Below are 14,385 nucleotides of genomic sequence, written 5' to 3' on the forward strand. Positions count from 1 at the left end.
TTGGGCTTATAGCATCCTGCTTTCCCAATTAGGGTTGCAGCTTAACAAATAATAATAATAATAATAATAATAATAATAATAATAATAATAATAATGGTATTATTGTACTGTATTATAGGGTAATGTAAACTAGGGGAAAAACTACTTATTTCTAAAGAAAAAAGTCCGTTCTTTTCGAAAATGTCACACGTTCCTGTCGGAAATTAATAGTTTCATATATATATATATATATATATATATATATATATATATATATATATATATATATATATATATATATATATATATATATATATGTGTGTGTGTGTGTGTGTGTGTGTGTGTGTGTGTGTGTGTGTGTGTGTGTCCGCCGATAATGGGGGACCCCCAGTAATAATAATAATAATAATAATAATAATAATAATAATAGAGGGACCAGGGGTTTGTTATAAACGATGACTTTATCCCTAGGGGAATGGGGGAGGAGTAGGAGTAGGACCCTGCCACCTGGTTTCTGAGGCTATTGCCTAGGTGTCGTGGATTCGTAAACATTGGTGGTCGCTGTGTAGATTGGTTGGTTATCTAATTCATACCATTGCTAATAATTAAAGCCATGTCTACAATATACACTTTTATAACATGTTCAAGAGTGTGCCAATTAAAACCGTCTACTATTATTCAAGGTCTGAAACAATTGGAAACGAGTACAAATCGGTTCAGGGTCCCATTGAACTGTGTTTGGACTAACCCCCAAAGGTCCCTTCATAGCAGTGGCCCTTTGAAACAGCTTAATACACAGAGAGGAACAGAAAGGCGTTTGATACTAGAAAATGAATACGCCGTCGAAAAGGATACTCTGCTCTACAGATTTGATAATGCTAAATCTATAAAGTTAATCAACGTATTTGCCATATCACAGTTTGTTTTTTGGTCCTATTTAGGTCATTTTGCTTTTACAATGATGAAGGATGTGCCGGTGCCGGAAGAGGATAAAGCTAATCCTAATCTACCATGGTGGAGGAAAATGAATTTTGGCAAATATAGATATGGCATTACAACTGGATGTTTTGTCGTAGGTGGGTACCATAATAACGGTTCTAACCTAACTTAGGCTATTTGATTAATTTAATTTTTTACCAAATCATGACTACAGGAAAACCTATCTATTGTATAGGTCTTGCCCAAGTCATAATTACCAAGATATGTACAGTGTTTTTATATAATGTCTATACTTTTTGGGCTCGAGCCATCTCGCCTGACGGTAATTCTCTTGTAATATCACTCGCAGAAATATTATACAGTAGGAAGCTGCCGGAAGGACCTTCCATCAGGACGACATGGCTGTCTCGCCCAAAAATAGATTTTTCCTCCGTCAAATTCCATTTATTATATAGCTTTTCACATGTTCTTTTTTTGGTATTGAGTGCTGCATGCTTCTGAAGTTCTACTATTATAACTTAATTTATTGGGAATTCAAGCTTCGGTCCACTCCTGCCTGCATATGCCAAATATCCTTCCGTGTGGACATCGTCTTTGACTAATTTTGGAAGATTATGGAGGCTTTGCAGATTGGGGCGAGTGGGTTGCACTTAGCATTCCTCCTTACTCAATCAGGGGTGTATGTATGATAGCGGCCACCTATATGTATTACTATGTATAACTTAGAATACGGCAGTGTAAGGGGCTTTACAGGGGCGTTAGCCCCCCCCCCCCGGTTAGCTAAGTAGTAGGTAAGGACATGGCTTGTAGTTTAGATTAGGGGGGAAAGTTTAGGTTAGTTGATGTCCATTTTAAATAAACGCGTGAGGAACTGGCCGCTAATATACAAAGGCTCCCTCCATTAAAAGCAATATAATTCAACTTGGTGAATGCAACAGGCCCATTAACACCCAAGCCCTTTTCCTCCTTAGCTATGTTCAGGAGGTGGGTTTTAAGGTTCCATGGCCTTTTACAAATCACGAAGGTGTTAAATAATCACATTTTTCTTGTTTTTGTACACCCAAACCCCCAGGTTCCCAACCTGTGTCCACTGGGAAAGGGGGGTTCCATAACGGTAGAACGGCCTATTTACAGGGAAATTAAAGGTAAAACTCTATGAAAGCACACTATATACTGTAGGAAAAGATGTTTTTTTTTCTATAAAAATGTTCTCCCTTGTTGTTCTATAATTTTACCCCCCCCCACCCCTGTTATCCTTACAGCCTATACTAACAGAGATGTGTTTTGGCCCGTACCTCCTTAGCTCTATGGTACTGTACTTGGTTGTCTATCTCATGGTGATCCAAATATCTATGCTCACAATTTACTACTTAGCTATTGCTCTATTCCCTATCCACACAATCTCACTTTAAGCTCACTACTCTTAACATAATCCTACTCTCCCCCACTCATGTTACCATGCTAAAATCTAAGTTTGTCCTCACAGGTTATGGATCAGATCAAGAAAGTCTTTTTCTTGCCCCTTCCCCCTTTACCTTCTTCTTCTTCTTCTCCTTCATTCGCTCTTTACACCACCTTTCCTATGAACATCTCTCATTCATTCATTCCATGAACATCGCTCCCACTCATTCATCCTATGAACGTAGCTCCTATCCATTCACACTTTACACCAGCTCTACCTTGGGTTAGACCACATACAGTACTTGAGACTTGAATAAAATGACCATACCTTACTGATTACTCATAAACTGATATTTAATCTAAATTTTGTGAAGCTTGACACCTTCCAGAAGTTTTTTTTCTCTTAGAACATTAGTCACAGCCAATCAATGGACATAGGCTTGGATTTATAATTTATTAAAATGTAGCAATGCAAGCAAAGGTGGTTTGCAAGAGTGTATAGTCCCTCCTTGGTAGGTAAGGCATCGGTAATCAAAGTCAGGTTAGGTGGGGTACATCAGGCTATGAAATGTTCTCTTTATTTCCTTGTGAATCGAACACAGTAGCAAACGTGTTACAGAGACCTCCTCCCATCAAAGGATAAGTCTCCTTTTAAAGGACAAAGGTTTGTATCTATAAGAAAAAATTACAAATTTAAGTAATTTGCATTTTCCACTTCATCCACCATCAATCCCTAAGTAAAAGTCAAAGTGGCTACTCAGTGAGAAGGCAGGTTGTGGGGGAGGGTTTCCTGCTACCAATTACCCACATTTCATTGTAGAATTTTAACAACCGAGTTCCAACATTGCTGAAATTATACTTCTATCAAAAGATTCTTTTGTAGTGTTAGTAAAAATTAGAATTAATTAAAATTTTCTAGATATTTATGGACGTGTGGAACGTAGCGAGTGAATTTTCTATCCATAACCTTTAACTTGCGTAGAGAGGCCATTTTAGAAGTGGGAGTCCATTGTTGTAAATAGTTAGTTTTTCTGAAGATTTCTTGTTATATGCTTCTTCAATGTATGCCATAATATTTTTCTGTATTTCAGGGTGGGGCACTATGGCAATTGCATGGATGTATACACTTCGCTGCGTAAGATTTCTTGTGTTGAAGAAGGGTGGGGCAAATGTAATGTTTATTACATTTTCTCCATTTAATCGATACAAGTCCTTGACTGTTCCTCTAAAAGATGTAAGTTGTTACTGTTAAAGGGAGATTTTAGCATTAAGGTTCTGAACTTCGGACAAGAAAGTAATTAATGCTAGGAAATTTCCATAAGACAAATTATCTCAATAAATGATACTACAAAATTAACCCTAAGTTCTTGATCAGTTAAGGGTTTCAGCATAATTGAAGCATTTCCACTTCTAGTTAACCCTTTTACCCCCAACGCTATTTGGAACTTTCCAACCCGGGCATTTTCTTTTTCAAGCACATTTTGCAATGTATTTTTTTAAATTGCGCTAACAGCCCTAATTTTCGTCATAGAGAGAGGTCAGGTTGATCTCATTATTTTGGAAATTGCCTGAAGTTTCTCATAAACTTATCAAAAATATGCAAAAAAATGTAAACAGCAGTTTTTTGCAAGGACGTACCGGTACATTCATTGGGGGTAAAGGGTTGAGTTTTGTGAAATGTACCAATACGTCCATTGGGGGTAAAAGGGTTAAAGTTATGGTTAAGGCACAAATGCGATCTTCATATGTTTCCATGAACTGTATTGATTTCTTATTATCACCATTACTATTCATAATGAGCATAATATCAAAGGTATAAACAATAAAATAATGTAAGCTTCCTCAATGCTGTATACAGTATGTATAAGATGATCATCTGTAGAAAGAAAGGTGAAGGAATGAGTACAGTTCTGTGCATTTTTTTAAATATTCACATAAAGAGATTAAGTTACAAATGTAGTTAATACACTGGTGAAATAGAAAACAAATATATGGAAGGAATTGTCTTGGTGTACCCTGTGCAAGATTTGATGCCATTGGGATTGCAGCATTTACTTGACAAGCATTAGTGTTAGAGATGCTATTGCTTGTTGAGACTTTGTAAGTGGTACCCCTTTTCATGTAAAATGTCCTTCATTCTATACTGTAATAAATACTTGTTACTATTGATGACTGAAAACACACGTGGTTAAATAGCGTTACCTGATGCACATTATTTATCTGATAAATGTAGGGCATTTATTGGCGAATTATTTATTGACAACGTAACATTGGATTATTAAGCATTCTGTTGATTTTATTTCAGATATCCGCCAAGCAGAGCAGGATGTCAGCCACTGCTTATCTTCCATTAAAGGTGAAAGGGAAGTATATGAATTTTATTTTAGACATGAGAGGAGAGTTCCTCAATACCAAGTTGTTTGATTACTCTGCAGGACTTCAGAGGAACTGGTCGTAATAGCAAATAAACAACATTATTGAATCTTGTTATTTTTATTTAAGAAATTTTTTGAATGGATAATTATAATATCAAGATTTGTGCGTTATTACTCAGATGAACAGTTTTGAGTAATTCAAGTAATTTTATTTCAGCAGATATTCGAGAATTGTAGCGTTTGTCTTCATTGTAAATACCATCTTTTTAAAGTCTCATTTGTCATGAAAACCCTTTGAATATGAAATCATACACTCAATGCCATGGTTTTATTGTCATTCCACTTCTAGTTAAGGTTACCCAAGAGTCTTATTTTTATAGGTTTTTGGTTTGTTGCAGCTAGTTACTAAGATAGAATCTTAAATACATAAGTGTGCTGATATTTCTGGGTAATGATGGTGTGTTCTTTCAGTATCTCATACTTTACAATCATAGAATGGCAGAGGTTAACAAACATCAGAAGTCCAATGAGACAATATCTACCATGTGATGAGTAAATCTAAAGAAAAAAAAAATTTCTTATATTTTACTTTGTTGGAGGAATCTGCAGGTCTTTAAAGTAAATTGTTTTTTTAAATATTTAACTTAGCCGGTGAATATATAATAGCTGCAACTCTGCGGCTCGACAGAAAACACACTCAAAAAACTCGCGAGCGATCGCTATGAAGGTTGCGGGTGTGCCCACCAGCGCCAACTGTCGGCCAGATACCACTCTTGTATGTAAGCAAAACCTTCAATTCTTCTCTGTCGACGTTGACGACAAGACGTATTCATACTCGCTGTAGAACCTGGAGTTTTCTTAACATATTTGGTGAAGTACTTCATTTTGGTTTGAGCTTTCGCAGTACAGGTGTTTTATCTTCAACTTAAAATCTTGAACTCGTCTTTGGATAGATTTAATTTTTGATGACTTTGGATTGTTTTTTTGGACTTTCCTTGACTTTTAAATGGCCGACCCTTCCCTCAGTACGGAAGTGTGTTTAGGCTTTTAGCAATTATCTTATCACGTTATAAATTAATTATAGATTTTCCTCTATATATTTTATATCTCAACCGCCTTTATTAGGCCTCTTCGATTAGCTTTCCATTTATAATAAACATCAAAATAAATTTTAATGATTTGTTTATATGCGACCTTTCCTGAGAGTAGGCGGTCCTAACTTGGAAACCGAAGTTAAACAACGTTGAGCCCTTTCAATCGTAAATAGCTTTTAAAGAGCTAATGATTTAAAACTTATTAAATGAATATTTTTTAATAGATATTTTATGAAAGATTTTCTTTGAATAGTCTTCGTACTGTTTCAAAGATGAACTAACGTTTAGTTTATTTATGCTACGCAGTTTGCGCTCTATCGTTACGATAGAGAGAGAGAGTATCACGGTTTCACTTTGCAGAAAGAGTAAATCGATTCTGACGCTTTGTTCATTCTTCTTTCAAAGCTTAAATGTTTTAAATTCTATTTTAAAGGAACTTTTTAATTGAAAAACCTTTCAGTTTTTTCCTTTGGTCAAATAACCTGTTTTTTTGACGAAACGTAAGTGGGCTCTTCTCTTAGGTGCGAAATCAAGAGAGAGAGAGAGAGAGAGATAGAGACGGAGGGAGAGAGAGGAGAGAAAACGTTCCGATCTTTATCTCGTCCCAAGCGGGTAACGTTGTTCTCGAGTTACTCTCGTCCCTAGTCTCTGTACGGGGAGAAAGGATAAAACGTTTTTAGTTTTTTATTCTCGTCCCAAGGCAATGTACGGTGAGATATTGAAAACGTAGTTTTGAATGAACTAGTGTTTAGTCTCTTCCCCAGCCACTGATTTTTTTATCTTGAAATATGTTTACTGTTTTTTGCTGGTATTAATGTGCTTGCATTATACGACTGATTTCGCAATTACAACCTTTTGATAAGGGTAGAATTGCGTGCTTCAGGTAGAAATCAGTTTTATTCATACCTAATGTGAATTGTTAAAAATTCGATTTCAGTGAAATAAGTGCAAAACAGAAAATCGTAGTGATAAAGTGATATTGCGCAAAGTGTTATCAGTGTTGCGACCGAGGGTTCGTCTGTTCGTGCCTGTCGTTCGCCTAGTCCGGGACCTCTTGCAAGCTCCCAAGCCCAGGGGAGAAGTAATGTCGTACGACTTATGGGTTCGAGAGGCCTTGATCAGCGAACAGACGTTCCCTCTATGGTATCGGGTGTATCTTACCAAGATCACCCCTACCATAAGGCGAGAGAGACGATTTTTTCCTCGTCATCCGAAGGCTTTTCGCATAAGAAACCGTGGAACAAGGTTTCGAGGCCCTTTAAGCGAAAGTCAGTCCTTTCAGGACAGGTCCAGCGTCCTGGTTTTAACCATTAGGACAGCTCTGACCCTATGCAGTCATCGGAAGACTGCTCGCCGCCTGACAAAAGCGTAACACAGACTCCGAGAGTCTTTTTGTAGGCAAGGTTTTGCGGTCACAGACGTTACCCTCGTCTCTTACCGCAACCATTCCCGTTGATCCTAAATGGGTTGTACGGCAAGACATGCAGAATAAGCTTGCCTCCCTTATGGAAGACTATTCTGCCGATAAGTCCGTTGAGCCTAGCCGTTTATCTCATCGAGATCCTGGCTTTCAGCCACCCTAACGTTCCTTTGTGCGTCCTGTTGACGTTGGCGTAGCCAAGTCACGTCAGTCAGGTTGTTTAGAACCACACTCGATGCGGTCTCGTGTGGATTTTCAGCCACATTTGGACGTTAGGCCACTTGCTGATGCTCCTGTTGACGTTCAGGACGTTCGCTAACAATCGGAGTTGACTTGTTTTGACGCTGAGCGTCAACCTCCGCATTCTAGAGTTGTTTTGACTGCTCAGTCTAGGCGGTCAAAGCAGTCTCGAGTGGACGCTGTGCGTCCTCACGCACCTGTTGTTGTTGACAGTTCACAGACTGTCAAGCAGTTACATGACGTTGCGTCCTGGTCTCACGCACCTGTTGTTGTTGACAGTTCACAGACTGTCAAGCAGTTACTTGACGTTGCGTCCTGGTCCGCTACTAATGCACCAGTGCGTGTGGACTCTGCTTGTAAAGCATTGCCACCACGGTAGGTCTCTCCCTTGCTTGAGACTCAGCTATTATCGGACAAGGTTCCTTCAGATGAGGAAGTTTCTGTTCCCCCTCCTACTGATATTCCCTTGAGGACTCTGTCAGACGGAGAGGAGCCTAAAGCTGCTTAGCCCTCTATGGACTTTAAATAAATCATGCTGATTTTTAAGGATCTTTGTCCGGATCTTTTTGTAACTGCTGCTCCTCGTTCGCCTAAACGTCAGAGCTTACACTAGGCCTAACTACTTCGAAGCCGTTGTTTTATAAGCTAGTGCTCTCTCGCTCTTCTAAGAGAGCTTTACGTTTGCTAGGCGACTGGTTTATCACCAGGAGGAGTTTGGGGGAGACAGCCTTTGCTTTCCCTTCTTTTAAACTGGCTTATAGAGCGAGAGTCTGATATGACACGAGAGAAGTTCTCGGCTTAGGAGTTCCTGCCTCTGCCCAGATAGACTTCTCAAACCTCATAGACTCTCCCTGGCGCCTGGCCATGAGACGCTCCAAGATTTTACAGGTCGACTTCACAGCTGTTTTCGAGCCTTTGAAGTTTTGCTGTACAATTATGTCATGCATAAACAAGGCTTTCAGGGATGGCTCCAATGATCTGACAGCCACGTTCTCTGCAGGAACAAGTCCCTCAGGGATGGCTCCATGATTTGGCAGCCCTGTTCACTGCAGGAGTACGTAAGAGGCAAGTGCGCTCAATGTGTTCATTGTCAAGACAAACTTCACGATGAAGTCTACCAGGCTGTCTTGACAGCATTTATGGAAGGCGACTGGATGGTCTCTCTCGACCTTCAGGAGGCATACTTCCACATTCCTATACACCCGGATTCCCAACCGTTTCTGAGGTTTGTTTACAGGAATGTGGGGTACCAGTTTCGAGCCCTGTGCTTTGGCCTCAGTCCTGCGCCTCTTGTGTTTACGAGGCTCATGAGGAATGTGGCAAAATCCCTCCATCTATCGGGGATCCGAGCCTCCCTGTACTTGGACGACTGGCTTCTCAGAGCATCGTCCAGTCTTCACTGTCTGCAGGATCTACATTGGACGTTGAGTCTGGCCAGGGAGTTGGGACTTTTGGTCAACCTAAAAGTCCCAACTGATCCCATCCCAGATTATTCTATATTTGGGGATGGAGATTCGCAGTCAAGCCCTGCTCGAAGTCCAACTAATGCTGAAACGAAACGTTTATTCAGTCAGGAGTTGGAACAGTCTCGTAGGGACTCTCTCATCCCTGGAGCAGTTTGTCTCACAAGGGAGACTACACCTTCTGCCTCTCCGGTTCCATCTAGCCTTTCACTGGAACTAGGACAAGACATTAGATACGGTATCATTCCCAGTCTCCGAACCAGTAAAGGCATGCCTGAAATGGTGGGACAGCAATATCAGTCTGAGAGAGGGACTATCCCTAGCAGTCAAGAACCCAAACCACGTGTTGTCCTCAGACGCGTCGGATTTGGGTTGGGGTGCGGCCCTGGATGGTCGGGAATGCTCGGGTCTGTGGACCTCAAGTCAGAAGAGCATGCACATCAACGGCAAGGAGCTATTAGCAGTCCACTTGGCCTTGATGATATTAGAAGGCTTCTTCGAAACTTAGTGGTAGAGGCAACTCAGACAACACCACAACTTTGGCGTATATCTCCAAGCAAGGAGGCACACACTCCTTCACGCTGCTCGAGATCGCAAGGGACCTTCTCTTATGGTCAAGAATTCGAGGCATCTCCCTGTTGACGAGATTCATCCAGGGGGACTTGAACGTCTTGGCAGACTGTCTCAGTCGGAGGGGTCAGGTGATACCCACGGAATGGACCCTCCACAATGACGTGAGCAAGAGTCTTTGGGCTACTTGGGGTCAACCCACCATAGACCTCTTTGCCTCCTCGTTGACCAAAAGGTTACCAATCTATTGCTCTCCAGTCCTAGATACAGAAGCAATCTATATAGACGCGTTTCTACTGGATTGGTCTTTTCTGGACTTATATGCATTCCCACCATTCAAGATAGTCAACAAGGTACTGCAGAAGTTCGCCTCTCACGAAGGGACAAGGTTGACGTTGGTTGCTACCCTCTGGCCCGCGAGAGAGTGGTGCACCGAGGTACTTCAATGGCTGGTAGACTTTCCAAGAAGTCTTCCTCTAACGGTAGATCTGTTACGTCAGCCCCACGTAAAGAATGTCCATCAAAGCCTCCCCGCTCTTCGTCTGACTTCCTTCAGACTATCGAAAGACTCTCAAGAGCTAGAGGCTTTTCGAAGGAGGCAGCCAGTGCGATTGCAAGAGCTAGGAGAGCTTCTACCATTAGAGTATACCAGTCGAAGTGGGAAGTCTTCCGAGACTGGTGCAAGTCAGCATCTGTGTCCTCGTCCAGTACCTCTGTAGCCCAAATCGCAGATTTTCTTTTACATCTGAGAAAGGTTCACTCCCTTTCAGCTCCCACGATTAAGGGCTACAGGAGCATGTTGGCTTCGGTCTTTCGACATAGAGGCTTAGATCTTTCCAACAATAAAGATCTCCAAGATCTCCTTAAGTCTTTCGAGACCTCTAAGGAACGTCGTTTGGCAACTCCTGGATGGAACTTAGACGTGGTCCTAAGGTTCCTCATGTCAGACAGGTTTGAGCCATTACATTCAGCCTCCCTGAAGGATCTCACCCTCAAGACACTTTTCCTAGTGTGCTTGGCTTCGGCTAAAAGGGTCAATGAACTTCATGCCTTCAGTAAGAACATCGGCTTTTCTACAGGTAAAAGCCACTTGTTCACTTCAACTTGGTTTCCTGGCCAAAAATGAACTGCCTTCTCGTCCTTGGCCTAAATCTTTTGATATTCCTTGCTTATCAGAGATCGTAGGCAACGAACTGGAAAGAGTATTATGTCCTGTTAGAGCTCTTAAGTTCGATTTAGCTCGTACTAAGTCATTACGAGGGAAATCTGAGGCATTATGGTGCTCAGTTAAGAAACCTTCATTGCCTATGTCAAAGAATGCTTTGTCATATTTTATCAGATTTTTTTAATACGAGAAGCTCATTCTCACTTGAATGAGAAAGACCGATGTTTGCTTAAGGTTAAGACGCACGAAGTTAGAGATATAGCAACCTCCGTGGCCTTCAAGCAAAATAAATCTCTGCAAAGTATTATGGACGCGACTTTTTGGAGAAGCAAGTCAGTGTTCGCGTCATTTTACTAAAAAGATGTCCAGACTCTTTACGAGGACTGCTACACACTGGGTCCATTCGTAGCAGCGAGTGCAGTAGTGGGTGAGGGTTCAACCACTACACTTCCCTAATTCCAATATCCTTTTAATCTGTCTCTTGAAATGTTTTTAATATTGTTTTATGGGTTGTTCGGAAGGCTAAGAAGCCTTTCGCATCCTGGTTGATTTGGCGGGTGGTCAAAGTCATTTCTTGAGAGCGCCCAGATTAGGGGTTTGATGAGGTCCTGTTGTATGGGTTGCAACCCTTGATACTTCAGCTCCTGGGAGTCTTTCAGCATCCTAAGAGGATCGCTGGGCTCCGTGAGGAAGACAGACTTACAAGGCAGAGTAATCGTCTAAGTCAACTTCCTTACCAGGTACCTATATATTTTGGTTTTGTTATATTGATAACTGTCAAAATGAAAAAACTCTTAGCTTATACGCTGTAAACATAATTAACTCTGGTCTCTACCCACTTCCTTGGGTGTGAATCAGCTATTATATATTCACCGGCTAAGTTAAATATTTAAAAATGATATTTTAATTATAAAATAAATTTTTGAATATACTTACCCGGTGAATATATAAATTAAATGACCCTCCCTTCCTCCCCAATAGACACAGCGGGACGAGAAGAATTTAAGGTTTTGTTTACATACAAGAGTGGTATCTGGCCGACAGTTGGCGTTGGTGGGCACACCCGCAACCTTCATAGCGATCGCTCGCGAGTTTTTTGAGTGTGTTTTCTGTCGAGCCGCAGAGTTGCAGCTATTATATATTCACCGGGCAAGTATATTCAAAAATTTATTTTATAATTAAAATATCATTTTTCTTACTTATACTATTCAAATCTGTCTTCATAAGAGTAAATCCCACCCCCGATCCATAACTCCATTTTCCCTTGTTATCAAAGGAAAAAATAAGGCTTCACCCAGGTTTCTGTCATTACTTCTTTATATAGACTGGAATTTGTATATGTAGGATAAAACAATTTATTTTAAAACCTTTTGAGTTTATAACTTGAAACATTGTTTTAAGCAATCTATTAACCATGTAATTATCTCAATCACCATTTAGGTTGGAATTAAAGCATGAACAATTAATGTACGCAAGCAGTATACTGTGCAGTACAAAGCATCTGAGGATGACTTGGAAAAAGGAAAGGTAAGAGATAAGTCTTCACTAATTTAATGATTTGTAGTAGGCAAGTCAAAACCAAACCATGTAAAAAAGATTGTAACAAGAGGTCTTCAACATGCAGGTTGAAAGTCATTTAGCCATAAACATGAGATTTAATGTCCAGTGTCTAGGATGACTTATGTCTTTGTCATGTTAACAGGGATTGAAAGTGAAAAATATGTAGGAACTGAAGATAAAACTACCTTTCATACTGATAAAATCATGGTCTGCTATGAGGGTTAATTCTAGACTAGAGGATATGTGTTCTCTGTGAGATAAGGTCAATTTAGAATAATATTTAAAGGCCATGAAAGACAAGATAACACAAACTGTAAGTGCCTGAACTAGGATTTGTTCAGAGTTAAACTTGGTGCAGTAGGCCAAGGTCTCAAGATCACTAACCTCAGCTAGAAAGAAGTGAAGTTTTTTTTTAAAATTAGCTTGTCTTTTAAAGCCTTTGGTCCTCTTTATTTCCTAATTATTCTAACCAGGCAAAGATCCTTTTTGTTATTAGTAACTTGGTGGGCAGTAGTCATCTGCATCTTTGAAATAACAACATATGGATAAAAAAGACTAGGAATTTCTAACCATTTGAGAGTGATCATCCCGAATATACAGTAGTATGGATTTGGGATATGGGTATGAAAATCAGGAATTTAAAATAAATGACAGGAAAATCTCTCAATTCCAAGTCTCATAAGGAGGCATCACCAGACTATAAGTAGTAACCCAAGTTGCCATGTAGGTCTTGGTAAAAAATCCTTAGAACAATTGAAATCCTGGCTCATACTAGTAAAAAAATATCTGTTTAAGGATTGAACATATATAATCTCTAAACATGGTGGTGGCTAAGTCTTGTCTAGACAAAGGAATATGAGGAAATCTATGATCACAAGAAAAGACACATTAACCAGACCAACTGGCAAAGGAATTCCTCTTCCCCTTGTAGAAGTAAGTTGACAAAGCTGCGAAGGATCATGCAATGGTCATAGCAATGACTTCTTAAAAACTTGTAGCCTTTGGTGGATAATATCCCCTTGCAAAGCTTAAGGTAATCTTAGACGATAGTGGAAGATGTACAACCGAGGTTGTGAAAGGAGTCACTTCAGACTGACAAGCTACTGTGAGAGGTCATCTCGTACTGACAAAATACTGTGAGAAGTCACTTCAGACCAACAAGCTACTGTGAGAAGTCACTTTAGACTGACAAGCTATTGCGAGGAGTCACTTCAAGAATGATAAGTTACGGTGACTGCTCCATAAGAAAAAGGTGGTCTGCAAACCACTCCTTATGTTGGCAAGGCATGGTGAATGCGGTTATCATATCTGGCGTCTGTTGAGTCTCAGAAATTCACAAACACAAGTCTGAGGAAGCTGAATGGGGAAGGTGTGTATGTTCAGTCTGTCAAGGATGAAGCATCACGTCTATCTTCCTGTTGCACGAAGCAATAAACTGGAATTTTTCCATCACAAGCCCATAGTAATTCATTGCCTTCATCCTTGTGTTGAGGATAGATTAAGGAGTGTAAGTTACAACTGTACCCACTACTCAATGGTAAGAAGTAAATATCTTTATCCTTTCTTGTGCTTTTAGATTTTGCATGCAACTCTTTACATCTCCACTGGTTTGCCTTGCCATTTTGTCTAACTAATTTTTACTTATTTTAATTTAATCCATTTCATTTGTTATTTCCACACAATCAAATCACATTTTATTGAAGTGTTGTTGCTTTCCAGCTTCTTGTAAGTATGTCATATTTGCTACACTTAATTGTAATTTTGCCACTTGAACACTTAATTGTAATTTTGCCACTTGAGCTTTTAGTTATTATCTCTTGTCTGCTATTCCTATATGTTAATTTAATTGTGATGCATTAGTGTACTTTGTGCATTAGGTATGGATAGTAGTTCATTGGCAAACTAGTGTGTTAAGTACTAGTTATTCTCTTTTGTCTTCACTGCTTTCTCCGGATATTTTGTTATGATTAATATTACTGTACTGCATTATGTTGTTCAGATATCAAGTGTGTGTTTTGGTGCCTGTAATTAGTATGTGTAATGGTTTTTTTTATGTTTTTCAACAGTAAAAATGTTTTGTATGTTTATGCTGTTCTTTTTTGTGTGTACATAATGTGCATTTTGCTGCTGTAGTGTTTGTTCAGTACAGTATTTTTTTTCTTTATTTAGTAATGTGACA

General features: G+C 39.7%; 1 protein-coding gene across 1 annotated transcript; it reads left to right on the top strand.

The window, feature by feature from the left end:
- The first annotated feature begins 503 nt into the window (after nt 1–503).
- On the top strand, nt 504–5,012 carry LOC137634474 (transmembrane protein 223). Its single transcript, XM_068366893.1, has 3 exons — nt 504–1,055; nt 3,411–3,553; nt 4,625–5,012. Exons 1-3 carry the CDS (start codon nt 593–595, stop codon nt 4,775–4,777), a joined length of 759 nt encoding a protein of 252 aa, XP_068222994.1. The 5' UTR covers nt 504–592; the 3' UTR covers nt 4,778–5,012.
- The last annotated feature ends 9,373 nt before the right edge of the window (nt 5,013–14,385 follow it).

Source organism: Palaemon carinicauda, chromosome 44, assembly GCF_036898095.1.
Source record: "Palaemon carinicauda isolate YSFRI2023 chromosome 44, ASM3689809v2, whole genome shotgun sequence".
Lineage (NCBI taxonomy): Eukaryota > Metazoa > Arthropoda > Malacostraca > Decapoda > Palaemonidae > Palaemon > Palaemon carinicauda.

What these genes read in the sequence shown, in the direction of transcription:
- LOC137634474 (XM_068366893.1), top strand. Translation starts at nt 593, where the DNA reads ATGTCTACAATATACACTTTTATAACATGTTCAAGAGTGTGCCAATTA. An exon ending in AACTGGATGTTTTGTCGTAG is followed by an intron (nt 1,056 to 3,410) that starts GTGGGTACCATA and finishes TCTGTATTTCAG; the next exon opens with GGTGGGGCACTATGGCAATT. An exon ending in TGACTGTTCCTCTAAAAGAT is followed by an intron (nt 3,554 to 4,624) that starts GTAAGTTGTTAC and finishes ATTTTATTTCAG; the next exon opens with ATATCCGCCAAGCAGAGCAG.